This window comes from Myotis nattereri (assembly GCF_964212035.1).
Source record: "Myotis nattereri genome assembly, chromosome: 1".
NCBI lineage: Eukaryota > Metazoa > Chordata > Mammalia > Chiroptera > Vespertilionidae > Myotis > Myotis nattereri.
The window spans coordinates 46,525,352-46,539,809 of NC_138075.1; the positions used below are offsets into that span (position 1 = coordinate 46,525,352).

General features: G+C 54.8%; 1 protein-coding gene across 1 annotated transcript in view; it reads left to right on the forward strand.

Moving 5' to 3' along the window:
• Positions 1–14,458, forward strand: part of IGDCC4 (immunoglobulin superfamily DCC subclass member 4) — a gene marked incomplete at its 5' end in the record, with an annotated part of 40,096 nt that overhangs the window by 21,522 nt on the left and 4,116 nt on the right. Inside the window, 13 exons of the mRNA XM_081094311.1 lie at positions 2,409–2,564; positions 3,302–3,715; positions 4,199–4,363; positions 4,887–5,024; positions 6,523–6,696; positions 7,675–7,911; positions 8,052–8,153; positions 9,014–9,197; positions 9,881–10,008; positions 12,041–12,289; positions 12,456–12,593; positions 13,531–13,636; positions 14,126–14,354. Of these exons, the coding sequence (XP_080950437.1) occupies positions 2,409–2,564; positions 3,302–3,715; positions 4,199–4,363; positions 4,887–5,024; positions 6,523–6,696; positions 7,675–7,911; positions 8,052–8,153; positions 9,014–9,197; positions 9,881–10,008; positions 12,041–12,289; positions 12,456–12,593; positions 13,531–13,636; positions 14,126–14,354 (2,420 nt within the window). The remainder of the gene's footprint in view (positions 1–2,408; positions 2,565–3,301; positions 3,716–4,198; positions 4,364–4,886; positions 5,025–6,522; positions 6,697–7,674; positions 7,912–8,051; positions 8,154–9,013; positions 9,198–9,880; positions 10,009–12,040; positions 12,290–12,455; positions 12,594–13,530; positions 13,637–14,125; positions 14,355–14,458) is intronic.

Here is a 14,458-nt window from a genome sequence, read left to right on the forward strand (position 1 = left end):
CCCTTGAGTGTGGCTCTTCCACAAAATATCACGTGCGGGTGTTCATGTACAGTGCGATTGAAACTTCGTGGCCCATGCGCAGAAGTCGGTATTTTGTGGAAGAGCCAGTATTTTGTGGAAGAGCCACACTCAAGGGGCCAAAGAGCCGCATGTGGCTCGCGAGCCGCGGTTTGCCGAGCTGCGGTTTGCAGACTACTGCCCTACACTACCTCCTTTTTGTAAGTTTGTATCTCAGTCAGGAGTACATAATGAATACACAAAGTTTAAAGAAAAATAATGAGCCCAACAACTACGTACCTTTCCCATTGATCTGATGAGATAGAACAGTGCCAGAATCTTTGCACCTCCCTTACCTGCATGGCCTCATTGGACTTGTGACACTTGCCGAGTTAGGGGGATCCCAGGGACGGCAGGGACCTCATGCTATTATTGGGGGAAGCCTGTGATGTTGCCCAGAAGTTCAAATATCAATGTTTCTCAAATACTGACCATGCGCCAGAATGACCCCAGAAACTTGTTAAAACTGCAGACTCCTTCCCTTCATACCTAGAGAGTTGTAACCCAGGAATCAAGTGCCCTAGGTCTTTGCTACTGAAAGTGTGGTCTTTGGATCTACTACTTGGGCCTAGTTAGGAATGCAGAATCTGGTCCTGCCCTAGGCCTCTGCATATTAGGGTCCCCTGCAATTCCGTCGTTCACGTGTAACACCAAGGGTTTGAGAATTGCTGCTCCAGAGGATCCTGACACCTGTAGTTTTGGGAACTGACTTGGAGAAACTCAGCTAATAACACTGCTGGACAGAAGCTGGGAAGAGAAAGACCCCAAAAGGACTTCATTCCTGACCCTGGGCACAGTTACTTTTCCACTGAGTCAGGGAAGGGACTTTTGTTTTATTTTCTTCTTATTGCAAACATTATATGTGTTCACTGTAGAAAACTGTCGAAAAGCAGAAACAGAAAACATCTCACCATTCAGAGATAAAAACTGTTAACATATGGGTGTATTTTCTTCCAGATTTTTTTTTTTCTATGCACATGTACATTTCCCCCTGAAATTGAGAGCATGTTGAATTTACAGTTCCAAGCCCTATTTTCATTCAACAGTATCTCATTAGCATTTCCCCATCTTTAAAACTTTTCCAAAAAATAAATATGACTATACTAGAGGCCCGGTGCATGGATTCATGCACTGGTGGGGTCCCTCAGCCTGGCCAGCAATCAGGGCTGATCAGGGCCAGCTGGCTGGGGATGGGGGGGGAGGGACCATGGGAGGTTGGCTGGCCGTGGGAGGTTGGATGTGGGAGCGCACTGACCACCAGGGAGCAGCTCCTGCATTGAGCACCTGCCCCCTGGTTGTCAGTTCAGGTCACAGCAACCAGTTGACTGGTCATTCAGTCACTTAGGCTTTTATATAGAGAGAGTCCCTGTGCACGGGATTCGTGCACTTGTGCAGGGCGTGGCCTGTGGGGATCGGCCAGCTGTGGGAGTGCCACTTATCCCACTCAGCCAAGTGGCTATGAACCTGCCCTTTGAGCAGCTGCTCCCCACTCATCCCAGTCAGCCCAGTGGCGCTCCCACTGTGGGAGTGTACTGACCACCAGGGGGCAGCTCCTGCATTGAGCGTCTGCCCCCTGGTGGTCAGTGTGCATCATAGCAACTGGTCGACCGGTCGTTCCGGTCTTTTCCCCGTTCAGTCACTGGGCTTTTATTATATAGGATAATGTTCCATTATTTGAATATAGCTGTAATGCAATTTTCCAGTTCCTACTGTTAAAATTTTAAGTCCTTTTCAGTTGTCCACTATTACAGTTAACACTACAGTGATCAGCCCTTCACATTTCCCCAGGACAGGTGCCCATAAGTGAAATCCCTGGCTTCTAGGTTAAGGTGGAGCCCCTGGATAGCCCTATCAGCATTTACTCTTTCTCCAGCATTGCAACTTATTGTCTTTAAACACATTTCCAATATGAAAATGAACAACTGTATTTTGATGTGCATTTCTTTGATTATGTGAAGTTGAAAGCTCTTTTTTATGTGTTTCTTGGCCATTTGTGTTTTTTCCATTCAGGAGTGTGTCCTTGTAAGAAATCACGTTTAACAACAGTGGTAATAGTCATTGACAAGTGTACTGAGCACCTGTTATGTGCCTGCACTGTGTCAGGGTTCTCACAAACCTTGTTCATCCCACCCGCTAGCAGTCCTTCCCGCGAGGGACTACCTCCTTATTTTACAGACGGAGACACTAAGATGCAAAGGCCGTCACTCGGCTAGCAAGTAGGAGAACTGAGATTCCAACCAGGCACTGTTATGGTCTCATAATCCGGGTGTAGAGGGGCCCCCCCCGAGGTCCGGGGAGTGGATGGAGGGGCAGTTCTCACCTACCCCTTCAGCGCTCTCCCTCTCCCCCAGACGGGAAGCCCATCTCCACCGACGTCATCGTCCTGGGCCGCACCAACCTGCTGATCGCCAGCGCGCACCCCCGGCACGCGGGCGTCTATGTCTGCCGCGCCAACAAGCCCCACACGCGCGACTTCGCCGCCGCCGCCGCAGAGCTCCGCGTGCTGGGTGAGGCGGGGCGAAGCTGGGGGAGCGGGTGTGCGGGGAGACCGATGGGGCAGGTAGCTGGGACCGAGGGAAGAATAGGAAGGGGGAAGGGAGCAACTGGGTGTTTTGGAGAATTGGGAGACATGCTGCCAGAGAGGTAGGGCTGGGGGAGGGGCTGGTGGGGAAGAGCTTCGTAAAGAGGGGGGTGGGAGGGGGAGGCTTGGAGGGGACCGACTAGATCATTGGAGGAGGGGAGGTGGTAGGAGGAGACTGGAGGATGGAGTGGGAGAGCTGAGTCCGGGAAAGAAGGAGAGGGGTGATTAGGCTTGGGTGATTGGAGGGTGGGGAGGGTGGTCTGGGTGAGACTTAGGCCGTGGGGGAGGGGAGACAGGCTGCTGGGAGAGCTAGTGGAACTCTGCGTGGCGCTGAGAAAAAGGGAATGAGGTTGCTCAGGACGGGGATAACCGTGGAGAGGGGAGACCTGGCAGGTGTGGGAGGCCCTGGTAGGGGGGGAGGAGTTGATGAAAGAGGAGGTGGGGCTAGACCCAGGAGGAGAGGAGGCGAGGCGGGACTGGGGTAAATGGGGAGAAGAGGTAGAGCTGCGCTGCACTAGAGTGTTTGGGGGAAGGGGGGAAGCAGGGAGAGGTTAGACTCTAACCGTTAGAGAGATTGGAGGGGACCAGCTGGAGTATTTGGGGGAGGGCGCAGAGCCCCTAGTGGCCGGAGCGCGCGGTCAGCGTCCTCTTCCTCGCCCCCAGCGGCCCCGGTCATCTCGCAGGCGCCCGAGGCGCTGTCTCGGACGCGGGCCAGCACCGCGCGCTTCGTGTGTCGCGCGTCCGGGGAGCCGCGGCCCGCGCTGCGCTGGCTGCACGACGGGGTGCCGCTGCGACCCAACGGGCGCGTCAAGGTACAGGGCGGCGGCAGCAGCCTGGTCATCACGCAGATCGGCCTGCAGGACGCCGGCTACTACCAGTGCGTGGCCGAGAACGGCGCGGGCACAGCGTGCGCCGCCGCGCCGCTGGCGGTAGTTGTGCGCGAGGGGCTGCCCAGCGCTCCCACGCGGGTCACGGCCACTCCGCTGAGTAGCTCCGCGGTGCTGGTGGCCTGGGAGCGGCCCGAGCTGCACAGCGAGCAGATCATTGGCTTCTCCCTCCACTACCAGAAAGCTCGCGGTACGTCTGCGGGGCTGGGGGGTGGAAGGGGGGACACACCCCAGTAGATGCCCAAGCTAGAGCGTGAGGAGCAGGGACAAGTTGGATGACTGCAGGGTTGCCTGTTCACCTTCTTTGGGGCCGGGATAGGCTGGGGCGGGAGGGGTCCCTGTGTGTGGCATGTTACTCCTGAGTCACAGTATATGGGAGAGAAGAGACAGGATCTTCTCCTCCCAGGGAAATGACTTGGCGTTCCTGGAGCCAGCTGGTAAATGCAGCAGGGGTCACATCAATTGGATGCCAGAAAGAACTTCCTAACCAGTGGAGGATTAATGCAGTGGCACTAGAAGCCAGGGGAGTTTATAATCTCCAGTGCAGATTATCTGGGATGATTTAACTACAAATAGGCTATTCCAGAGACTGGGACAATCTGAAGGATCCTTCGATAGCCTCCCACAGGTGGGCCCTGTGACAGTCCCTTTGTCCCCTGTGTCACCACCCCAGGCATGGACAATGTGGAATACCAGTTTGCAGTGAACAATGACACAACAGAGCTACAGGTTCGGGACCTGGAACCCAACACGGATTATGAGTTCTACGTAGTGGCCTACTCTCAGCTGGGCGCCAGCCGCACCTCCACCCCAGCGCTGGTCCACACACTGGATGATGGTAGGGCCTCTGTGCCTGCAGTGGGCACCTTGGGGTCCAGAGAACTCCCTGGGGATGGTAGCTTGGCCTCTCTTTACTAGTGAGTGCCAAGACCCTTACCTGTCTTGTGTCATCTCCTGTACCCTGCAAGGGTGGGCAAGGGTACTATTTCCCAGTTTACAGTTGGGGAATCTGAGGCCCAGAAAATGAGAGTGACTTGCCCAGGGTCAGCAGGACAACTGGGACTTGAGATCTCAGCTTGTGATTCCCTATATCATGTGGCCATTGACCCCCACATACCACCCAGCCAGTGACTTTGACCCACTGAATGTGGAAGATGGTGCCCCAAACCTTTTTCAGGGTGGGAGGGATGTCCCCTCCTCTCCAGCTTGGGGCTCCCCTGAGAGGCTCCCTTTCCTCCCTCAGATCCCGGTCCTGGGCCTACCTCTGACTGGCTGTGTGACCTGGGCAAGGCTCTGCCCGCTCCTGGGCCTCACCTTCCCGCCGGTGGAACAGAGCTCACGCTGCTGTTCTTCTGTCTCAGTCCCCAGTGCCGCGCCCCAGCTCTCCCTGTCCAGCCCCAACCCCTCGGACATCAGGGTGGCCTGGCTGCCCCTGCCTCCCAGCCTGAGCCATGGGCAGGTGGTGAAGTACAAGATAGAGTACAGTTTGGGAAAGGAAGGTGAGTAGAGGGAGGGTACGGGGTCACCTGGCTGGGAAGTGTGTGTCTGTGAAAAGTTGGCCAGAGCCTCGGAGGACCTGACAGAGTGGCCTGGAGTCTGAGGAAATTAGGCAGCACAGGGGAGTAGGGAAAGGTGAACCCAGAAAAGAGGAGTGTGGGCTGGGGGGGGGTGGCAGGAATGGAAAGAGGGCCAGTTTAAGGCAGAGGGAGGCCTGGGTTCTGGCCCCACCTCCTCTACAGCTGCAGTGTGTCATCCTGCTGAATCCCTGGCTCAGTTTCCTTATCTTTGAAATGGGGCAGGTGGCCTAGGCCAGTGGTCGGCAAACTGCGGCTCGAGAGCCGCATGTGGCTCTTTGGCCCCTTGCGTGTGGCTCTTCCACAAAATACCACATGCGGGCGCGCACTTACAGTGCAGTTGAAACTTTGTGGCCCATGCGCAGAAGTCAGTTTTCGGCCTGGGCGAGTCTATTTTGAAGAAGTGGCATTAGAAGAAGTGGGGGTATGTTTGCTGAGGTCAACCCCTCATACTGAGGACGTTTTTAGCAAAGGCCAGCTTAGGAGTACCCTAATTAAGCTAATAACAATGTACCTACCTATATAGTTTAAGTTTAAAAATTTGGCTCTCGCCGAAACCAGTTTGGCTCAGTGGATAGAGCGTCGGCCTGCGGACTGAAAGGTCCCGGGTTCGATTCCGGTCAAGGGCATGTACTTGGGTTGCGGGCACATCCCCAGTAGGAGATGTGCAAGAGGCAGCTGATCGATGTTTCTAACTCTCTGTCTCTCTCCCTTCCTCTCTGTAAAAAATCAATAAAAATATATTAAAAAAAAAAGTTGGCTCTCAAAAGAAATTTCAGTCGTTGTGCTGTTGATATCTGGCTCTGTTGACTAATGAGTTTGCCAATCACTGGCCTAGGCGATCCCTGGGGACCCTTCCAGCTCACCGAAGAACAGATGAGGGATAAGGAGGTGGGGGTTGCAGGGGTGGGGGAATGAGCATTGGGGAGGGTGTGTTAGGGCAGATGTTGGTAATCTAGGGCAGGAGTTTGAAAAGAGTAAAAAGTTAGGAGAAGGCAAGTAGCTGGAGAGCCAGGGTGAGGGTGAAGAGGGAGGGGAGGGTGAGGCAGGGGCTTGGGGGTTGTCAGGCTTCTGAAAGGCAGGTGGTGCCTGGCGGCTCTCACAGCCCACCCCTGTGCTTGTGCCTGGTGTGTGTGTTGGGGCTGTGGGGGTGTCATTGACTGCTATGGGGAAGTGGGGACCACATGCCATGATTCTCCTGACTCAGAGCTGGAGGTGATGGCAGTGTCAGCTAGGGTGGGAGGCCCAGGAGTCAGCCCTGGAGCCATGGGGTCCATCCAGGCCCTGAGGGGCCAGTGCTGAGAGTGCCTCCGGGCTCTGATGGCCACTGAGGAACCGGACGCAGGTGGAAGCGTCTGGGTGGGGGAGCTTAGGGGTCATTGTCTTCAGGTGGCCTCCCAGCAGCCAGTCTCTCCTGTCCCAGCAGATCAGATTTCCTCCAGCGAGGTGCCAGGGAATGAGACGCAGCTTACGCTGAACTCACTTCTGCCCAACAAGGTGTACCGAGTACGGATTTCGGCTGGTACAGGGGCTGGCTATGGGGCGCCCTCCCAGTGGATGCAGCACAGGACGCCCAGTATGCACAACCAGAGCCACGGTATGGGCGCAGAGGGGACGGGACCAGGAGGTGTGCGTGACTGTGTGGGTGTGGGTGTGGGTATGGGTGTGGCCTTGGAACCCAAACCCAACCACCCTCTCCATCAGAGACCTGCCATGGCTCTCCCTGCCCGAGGGGTTGGGGGGATGGGTGTAGAGGTGAAGGGCTGGCTTTTGCAGGCACATCTGGCCTCAAGTGCCCCTTCTTCTGCTGTGTGACCTCCTACAAACCATTCACGGCTCTAAGGCTTCATTTACTTGCAAGCTGAGGAGGGAGGATTGATAATTAATGTATTGCCAACAAAATATTTAGTACACAATAGCTGTTATATAGCAGCTGCTTCCATAATTACAATTGCTGGTTTTGTTGAAAGGCCCAATGGTAGAGTGATTAAATGCAGACAAAACCGGGTGCATATACTATCTAGTGTGTGACCTTGGGCAAGTTACTTCTCTGAGCGTCCATTTCTAGTAAAATGGGATAATGGTATTTCCATTATTTTATAGGGTTGTGAGCATGACGTTAAAATATATGTGCAAAGTGCTTAGAACAGTGTCCAACACATAGTAAGTCCCCCACATTCAGGCTTCAGGTAGGGTCCCCACGCCAGGGCTCCCCCCCTCCCTGCTGGCCTCAGCAACCCTGTGACCCTCCGGCCTGGCCAGTATCCATGCGTTCCTTCCTTCCGGAAACGTAGCGATCCCGGCGGCCTGCCACAGAGTGCTCCTTGCTGGCCTCTGTGCACACGCACAGGAGCACTCCTCCCTTCCCGGCACTCTGGGCTTGTGGGACAGTGATTCGCCCCTAGACAAGCCCTGCCTGGCACTTAGAGTGGTGGCTGAGCGGTGATCATTGTGAGGAGGCTGGCAAGGCTCTCGCTCAATGCCATTTCCTCCTGTCTCTTCCCTCTCTCCCATCCCTGACCTCCTTCTCCTCATTCCCCAACCCCTTTCTCCTCCTTCTCCTACTGCTCCCCAGTCCCTTTTGCCCCTGCAGAGTTGAAGGTACGGGCAAGGATGGAGTCCCTGGTTGTGTCCTGGCAGCCGCCTCCTCACCCCGCCCAGATCTCTGGCTACAAACTGTACTGGCGGGAGGTTGGCGCCGAGGAGGAGGCTGATGGTGAGAGCCCCCCAGGGGGCCGTGGAGACCAGGCTTGGGATGTGGGGCCTGTCCGGCTCAAGAAGAAAGTGAAGCAGTATGAACTGACCCAGCTAGGTGAGGAGGACTGGGGGGAGGGAGCCAGACAGTGGGGCCCTGGATAAGCTGAGTGCAGGAGTTGGAGATGGCATCCTTTCTGGGGAGGAGAGACCCCACAGGTTCCTCTTGCTAGTGAGTGTCCCCATGACCTTCCTCAGTCCCCGGCCGGCTGTACGAGGTGAAGCTGGTGGCGTTCAACAAACACGAGGACGGGTATGCGGCGGTGTGGAAGGGCAAGACGGAGAAGGCTCCCACCCCAGGTGAGGGGCTCAGGCCAGGGGTCTGTGGACAACTTCCTTTCCCTTTCCTCTGGGCCAGCCTGGGTGGTCGGGCTGTCTGGTAACCTCACACACCCCCAAACCCTAGGCTCAGGGGTCCTCACTGAGGTCCAGACAGCCTCTGTCATAGAAAGAAGCTCCAGAGTAGGCAAATCCATAGAGATATAAAGTGGGTTTGTGGTTCCAGGGGCTGGAGGAAAGGTGAAATGGGGGTTCATGGGTAAACACAAGATTTCTTTTCAGAGCGATAACAACTTTATGGAATTAGATGGTGTGGGTGGCTGCACAACCCTATGCATGTACTAAAAGCCACTGTATTGTACATTTTTTAAACTGAATTTTATGGTCTGTGAATTATATCTCAAAACTAAAACAGAAAAAACACTTTTCTTTATACTTTACAAATATTAGCTAGCAATCCTCATAACAATACTATGAGGTAGGTACTGTTCTAAGCCCCACTGGCAGAGGCGGGAATGGAGACATAGAGAGGTTACATAAGTAACTTCTCCAAGGTCACACAGCTAGTAAGGGGCAAGCTGGAATTTGAACCAGGGCAACCTGGCTCTGGAATATGTGCTCTTAATTGCCATGATTTGCTGCCTCTCTCTTTCACAGTTTGCTATGTATATGACCTTGCCCGCCCCCCCCCCCCAAAATCACTTAAATTCTCAGGAGCCTCAGTTTCCTCCTCTGTGAAGTGGGAATGATGCTACCCAATTCACAGGATCAAGGAGAAAGGGTAGAAGAAAATGACTTTAAACTGGGGACTGTGAAGCACCATACATTTTTAGGATTACTGTTCCTCCTCCTTTCCCCACACTCTGATTTTCACCTTCCAGACCTGCCTATCCAGAGGGGGCCACCCTTACCCCCGGCTCATGTCCATGCGGAATCCAACAGCTCCACATCCATTTGGCTGCGGTGGAAAAAGCCAGACTTCACCACAGTCAAGATTGTCAACTACACTGTACGCTTCAGCCCCTGGGGGCTCAGGAATGCCTCCCTGGTCACCTATTACACCAGGTGGGAGAGAGGAGCTAAGCCTATGAGGGGGGAGGAAGGCAGCAGGTGATGATGAGGAGGAGGACCCAGGGGATTCAGAAACCTTTCAGGCCTCACCTGTTACCCTGGGGGACACGGGGGGTCTGACAACCTGGTGGCGGAAAAGGAGAGTCCATGCGATCCCATCCCTTTACACAGAGCCTTGTACTGAACTCTTGGGAACATGATGCAGACTGACCTATTTCTTCAGTCTCAGCGGGCTCCCAATATGATGACGAAGAGACAGCCCAGCTGCTGTCCTGAGAGGGCCCCCAGTCAGAGGGGGAGACAGAGCCCTGCTCTCGGGAGCTGCTGGTTTGGCAAAGGAAACGTTGCCTAAAAAGCAATAGATGCGAACATTTGTAGCTTAAGTAAAATCATATCAATGAAAAGATGCATCACAGATGATTCCTTGGGTGAAGTATGACTCGGGTTAATCCAGGAAGGTTTCCTGGAGGAGGGGCCTGGCTTGGACATTGGACATGGAACATGATACCCTGGGAGCAGCGTCCATGCAGACCTCTCTGTAGGTTCTCTGGCTGGTGTTAGTGGCCCACTCCCAGGGTAGGGCCTGGGCTGGGTCTGGGGTAGGGGAGTAGATTTGGAGGAGCTGCCCTGCTAGGAGGGCGTGCCCGAGATCACCAGTCACATTCTTGCCGTGGCAGCTCTGGAGAAGACATCCTCATTGGCGGGCTGAAGCCATTCACCAAATACGAGTTTGCGGTGCAGTCCCATGGCGTGGACGTGGATGGGCCGTTCGGCTCCGTGGTAGAACGCTCCACCCTGCCAGATCGTGAGTGACCCCTCAGCCCTGTTACCACCAATCCACCTTTATCCAACTCCTTGCCCAGAAGCCCCCTTTTCCGAACTATTCCTCAGAACCCCACAAGGATGTGTTATTTGCTGGCATTTACACAGGCCAGTCCTGTGCTGGCCTTACCTGTTTATCCATAAAAGTAATAACATAGGCTTTAGAGGAGTGGCTGCTTTTAAGAGTCTGTGCCAAGACCCACTGAGCTGGCGAGGAGGGGCCGGGAAAGAGGGGAGGCCGGTGTCCTGGATTCTGCATATGGGTCCCGTCCTGCCTCTGACACACGGGGAGGCTGGGGCAGGGTCCTTCCCCACCAGGGCCTCTGGGTCCTCATCTGTAAAGAGAGAGGATGGGCCTGGCTGGCGGGGCTCAGTGCTGGAGCATCAACCTATGAACCGGGAGGTTGCTGTTCGATTCCCGGTCAGGGCACAGGCCCGGTTGCAGGCTTGGTCCCCAGTGTGGGGCAGGTGGGAGGCAGCTGATCAATGATTCTCTGTCATCATTGATGTTTTAAAGCTCTCTCCCTCTCCCTTCCTCTCTGAAATCAATAAAAATATATTTTAAAAAGAGAAAGAGAGAGAGAAGGTGGGACCATTCACTCTGCAAGTCTGTGACTCTTGAACTCTCTGGAAATGGCATTTGAAGACAAAAGGACTTTTGTTCTCGCAGCAGAGGCTCTTCTGTTCTACTGGCCCTAAGACTGTTCACCTTCCCATCTACAGAAGACCTTTGTCCCGGACCTGAAATAGGAAGATGTGTGTGGGGTGGGGTGTGAAGGTCCTCTGGTCTCATGAATTTGTTTTTTTAAAAAAATGCTTGCAAATTGTTTCTCACCCCCCTATGACCTCAGTTATTATGGTCTTAAATTGCATACAGAATTTGGGGAGACGCAATGTTTTCTTTTTTTAAAAATATGTTTTTATTTATTTTAGAGAGAGAGGAAGGTAAGGGAGAGAGAGAAACATTTATGAGAGAGAAACATCAACGTGACTGATTGGGCTGTGTCCTGCATGCCCCCTGCTGCCTCCTGCACGCCCCCTGCTGGGGATCGAGCCTGAAACCCGGGCATGTGCCCTGACCATAGTGGCCTGGTGCATGGGTCGATGCTCACACACTGAGCCGCACCGGCCCGGCCCCGTGTTTCCTTGAAGCTGACTTTATGACATTGGATCCCCCGGCACAAGTGACCAGGCTATAGAGGGGGATGGTTTCTCCTTCTTCCGATGGGGACACTGGAGCCTGAGAAGTGAAGAGTCATCTAGGGTCAAGGAGGTGGCCCTGTTACACCTTAGCACCCTGGGTCCCCAACCCACCCTCTGTCAGGCCTTGAAGACCCGAACTCCCAAATCTCTGTCCTTCCCTACTCGCCAATCACCCTGTGTCCTCCTTCTCACCCTTCCTCATTCCCCTCCACCTCTCAGGATCAGCTTCTTCTCTGAAAACAAAACACAAAGTCTGTCACGGCTGTACTTCTCACATTGGGGTGCCCATCACTCTGTAGGACCTGGGGGCATGGACACAGGCTACACAGAGCATCAGCCAATTTTACCTAAAGATTTGAGGTGGCAAGGGGAGTTAGGAACTTTAAATGATCATTTTAAACACTATTTTTATATTAAATTTTACCATGGAATAGATGGCAAATTTCGTGTGACAGTTTAAAATAAAACGTAAGCCTTCCAAAAATTTTTGAGCTCTGCCCCCCAGGTCCCTAGAGCACCAGACAGTCTCCTCGATCTTGGAAATACCTGGGTGCGGAAGTTCAGGGAGCTCTGCTCCAAGGAGTGGAGAAGAGTTTCAGGGAGGGGAGGCATGATGGTGAAGCCCCCTCCCCAAATGTTTTCCAGAAATTCCCCCGTTAGAGACCAGACCTCATTTTGCTTTGTGGTTTGTGGTTTGTTCCAGTGAAGGAGGAAGAAGAAAGGCCATGACCTCACGCCCTGTCTCACGACTGCCCCCGGGGCTGAGGCTCCCAGTGATCCCGCCTCTACCCTTCTCCTCCTCTGCACCCCAGGACCCTCGACGCCCCCATCGGACCTGCGCCTGAGCTCCCTGACGCCGTCCACTGTTCTGCTGCACTGGTGCCCCCCCACGGAGCCCAATGGGGAGATCGTGGAGTATCTGATCCTGTACAGCAACAACCACACCCAGCCCGAGCACCAGTGGACCCTGCTCACCACCGAGGGTGAGGGCTCCCGCCCAGGGGTATTGGAGCAAGAGCTTCCCCACCCTCCTCCCCCTTCCCAGCCTCTCCAGTGGCTGGATTAGTAATGAGGGTGCCCCTGGGCCCTGGGGGTTCTAACAGGAACGGGCAGAAGCCACTGCCTGAGTGGGAGGAGCAGACTTTCTCAGTCCAGCTTCCAGCCTATCCCTGCGTCCACCCCCACTCAACCCAGAGCCCTGCTCTCCCTGCTTCCCCCGCCTCCCAGGAAACATCTTCAGTGCTGAGGTACGTGGTCTTGAGAGCGACACTAGGTACTTCTTCAAGATGGGGGCCCGCACAGAGGTGGGGCCTGGGCCCTTCTCCGGCCTGCAGGATGTGATCACTCTCCAGGAGAAACTCGCAGGTAAGAGGGCAGGAAGGGAGGGTGGGTCCATCCGGAGGCAGCCCAGGTCTCCAGGGACCCCTGGAGCTGACTTCTAACCCTAAAGTCATCTCTTCCAACGCCCTGCCTCCAGACAGCTACCCTCCTAGTTTGGTGCAGAGAGGACAGATGTGAAGGGGAAATTGGTGTGGTTTAGTTCAGTGGTGATCCGGTTAGAGGTCAGATTTTGGGGAGATTGCTTGGATTAGAGGATTGGCTTGGAGAGGTGATGAGCTCTATGGGGGTGTTGGGGGACAGCAGGACTGGCTATGTAATTTGCAGGTCCGATGTGAAATAAAAATGAGGGTGTGTTTTTTTATTTTAAAAGTAGGAAGAGCCCTAACCAGTTTGGCTCAGTGGATAGAGCGTCGGCCTGCAGACTGAAAGGTCCCAGGTTTGATTCTGGTCAAGGGCATGTACCTTGGTTGCAGGTACATCCCCAGTAGGGGGTGTGCCAGAGGCAGCTGATCAATGTTTCTGTCTCATCAATATTTCTAACTCTCTATCCCTTTCCCTTCCTCTCTGTGAAAAATCAATAAAATATATATTTTTTTAAAAAGTAGGAAGAATTTCAAGATGGTGACAGCGCAGCATTAAACCAAGCACAGAGCCCTTCTGAGCACGGGCCATGCCACTGCACTTACTGCCTCCCCCACACCCCCTGAAACCAGCCCTAGGCGGCAGGCAGGCAGGTTGATGGGGAGGGACCACAACTTTCAGATGTCCAGTGGGGAGGACAGTGCAAGAGAGAGGTGGCTGTGGTCTCTGTGAGGCTGTGGGGCCCTCCTGTCCTTGCGTCAGAAGATTTTGTCCGAAGAGTGAGACTCAAGCCAGTGGTCCCCTGAGGAAACCACTGACCTAGGAACCCTGGCCTTCGCCTGGCCTTGACCTGTCCTGTCCCCTCTCTTTCCCCAACCAGACTCCCTGGATGTGCACTCAGTCACGGGCATCATCGTGGGTGTCTGCCTGGGCCTCCTCTGCCTGCTGGCCTGCATGTGTGCTGTCTTGCGCCGTGGCCCCCACAGGTGCGCGAAGGGGCCAGTCTGACCATGGGGAGCAGAGATTTCCAGAAGGGCCGCAGAGATGAAAGGGCAGGGAAAGTGGCCATGACTTGCCCTGGGCACCCCCAGAATCCCCATTAAAGTTGGGTCTCTGGAGTGAAGGGATTAGAGGTAATGTTCTCATGAGAGTGGGGGATGGCTTTAGGGGGGCCCCCAACGTACCCCCTCAGCAAGGGCATACACAGGCCGAGCTGTCTGTCTCCCATTTCCTCGGTAGCTGCCAGCATCCTGGAAGGAGGGAATCCAAATCTCCAGGTGCCTGGAGCCCAGGGAGGAAGGGGCCCATTTGCAGCGTCACAGCTGTTTTGAACAAACAGCTCCTTACTCATGGCACAGACCGGAAACCAAGTCCTAGAGATGGACAGGAACCCGCCCAGGGACATAAGCTGGACTAGATCCCAGTCCCGCCCCCACCCCTCACTCTCTGACCACTGTGCCCATCTTCCCTTCCAGGGAAGCCCTCCCAGGCCTGTCCTCCACGGCCACTGCTGGGAACCCCGCGCTGTACTCCCGAGCCCGCCTTGGATCTCCCAACCCCCCAGCTACCCATGAACTGGAGTCCCTTGTGCACCCCCGTCCCCAGGACTGGGCCCCACCCCCCTCAGACATCGAGGACAGGGCTGAAGTGCACAGCCTTATGGGTGGTGGAGCTTCCGAAGGCCGGGGTCACTCCAAGAGAAAGGTGAGCCTGGAGCCTGGGCAGGTTAGTCCCATACTGTGGCGCACTCCCAAATAGGTCACCAGGGGGCGCAAGAGCACCACGGGTACCCCTGTGGGAGACCCTGC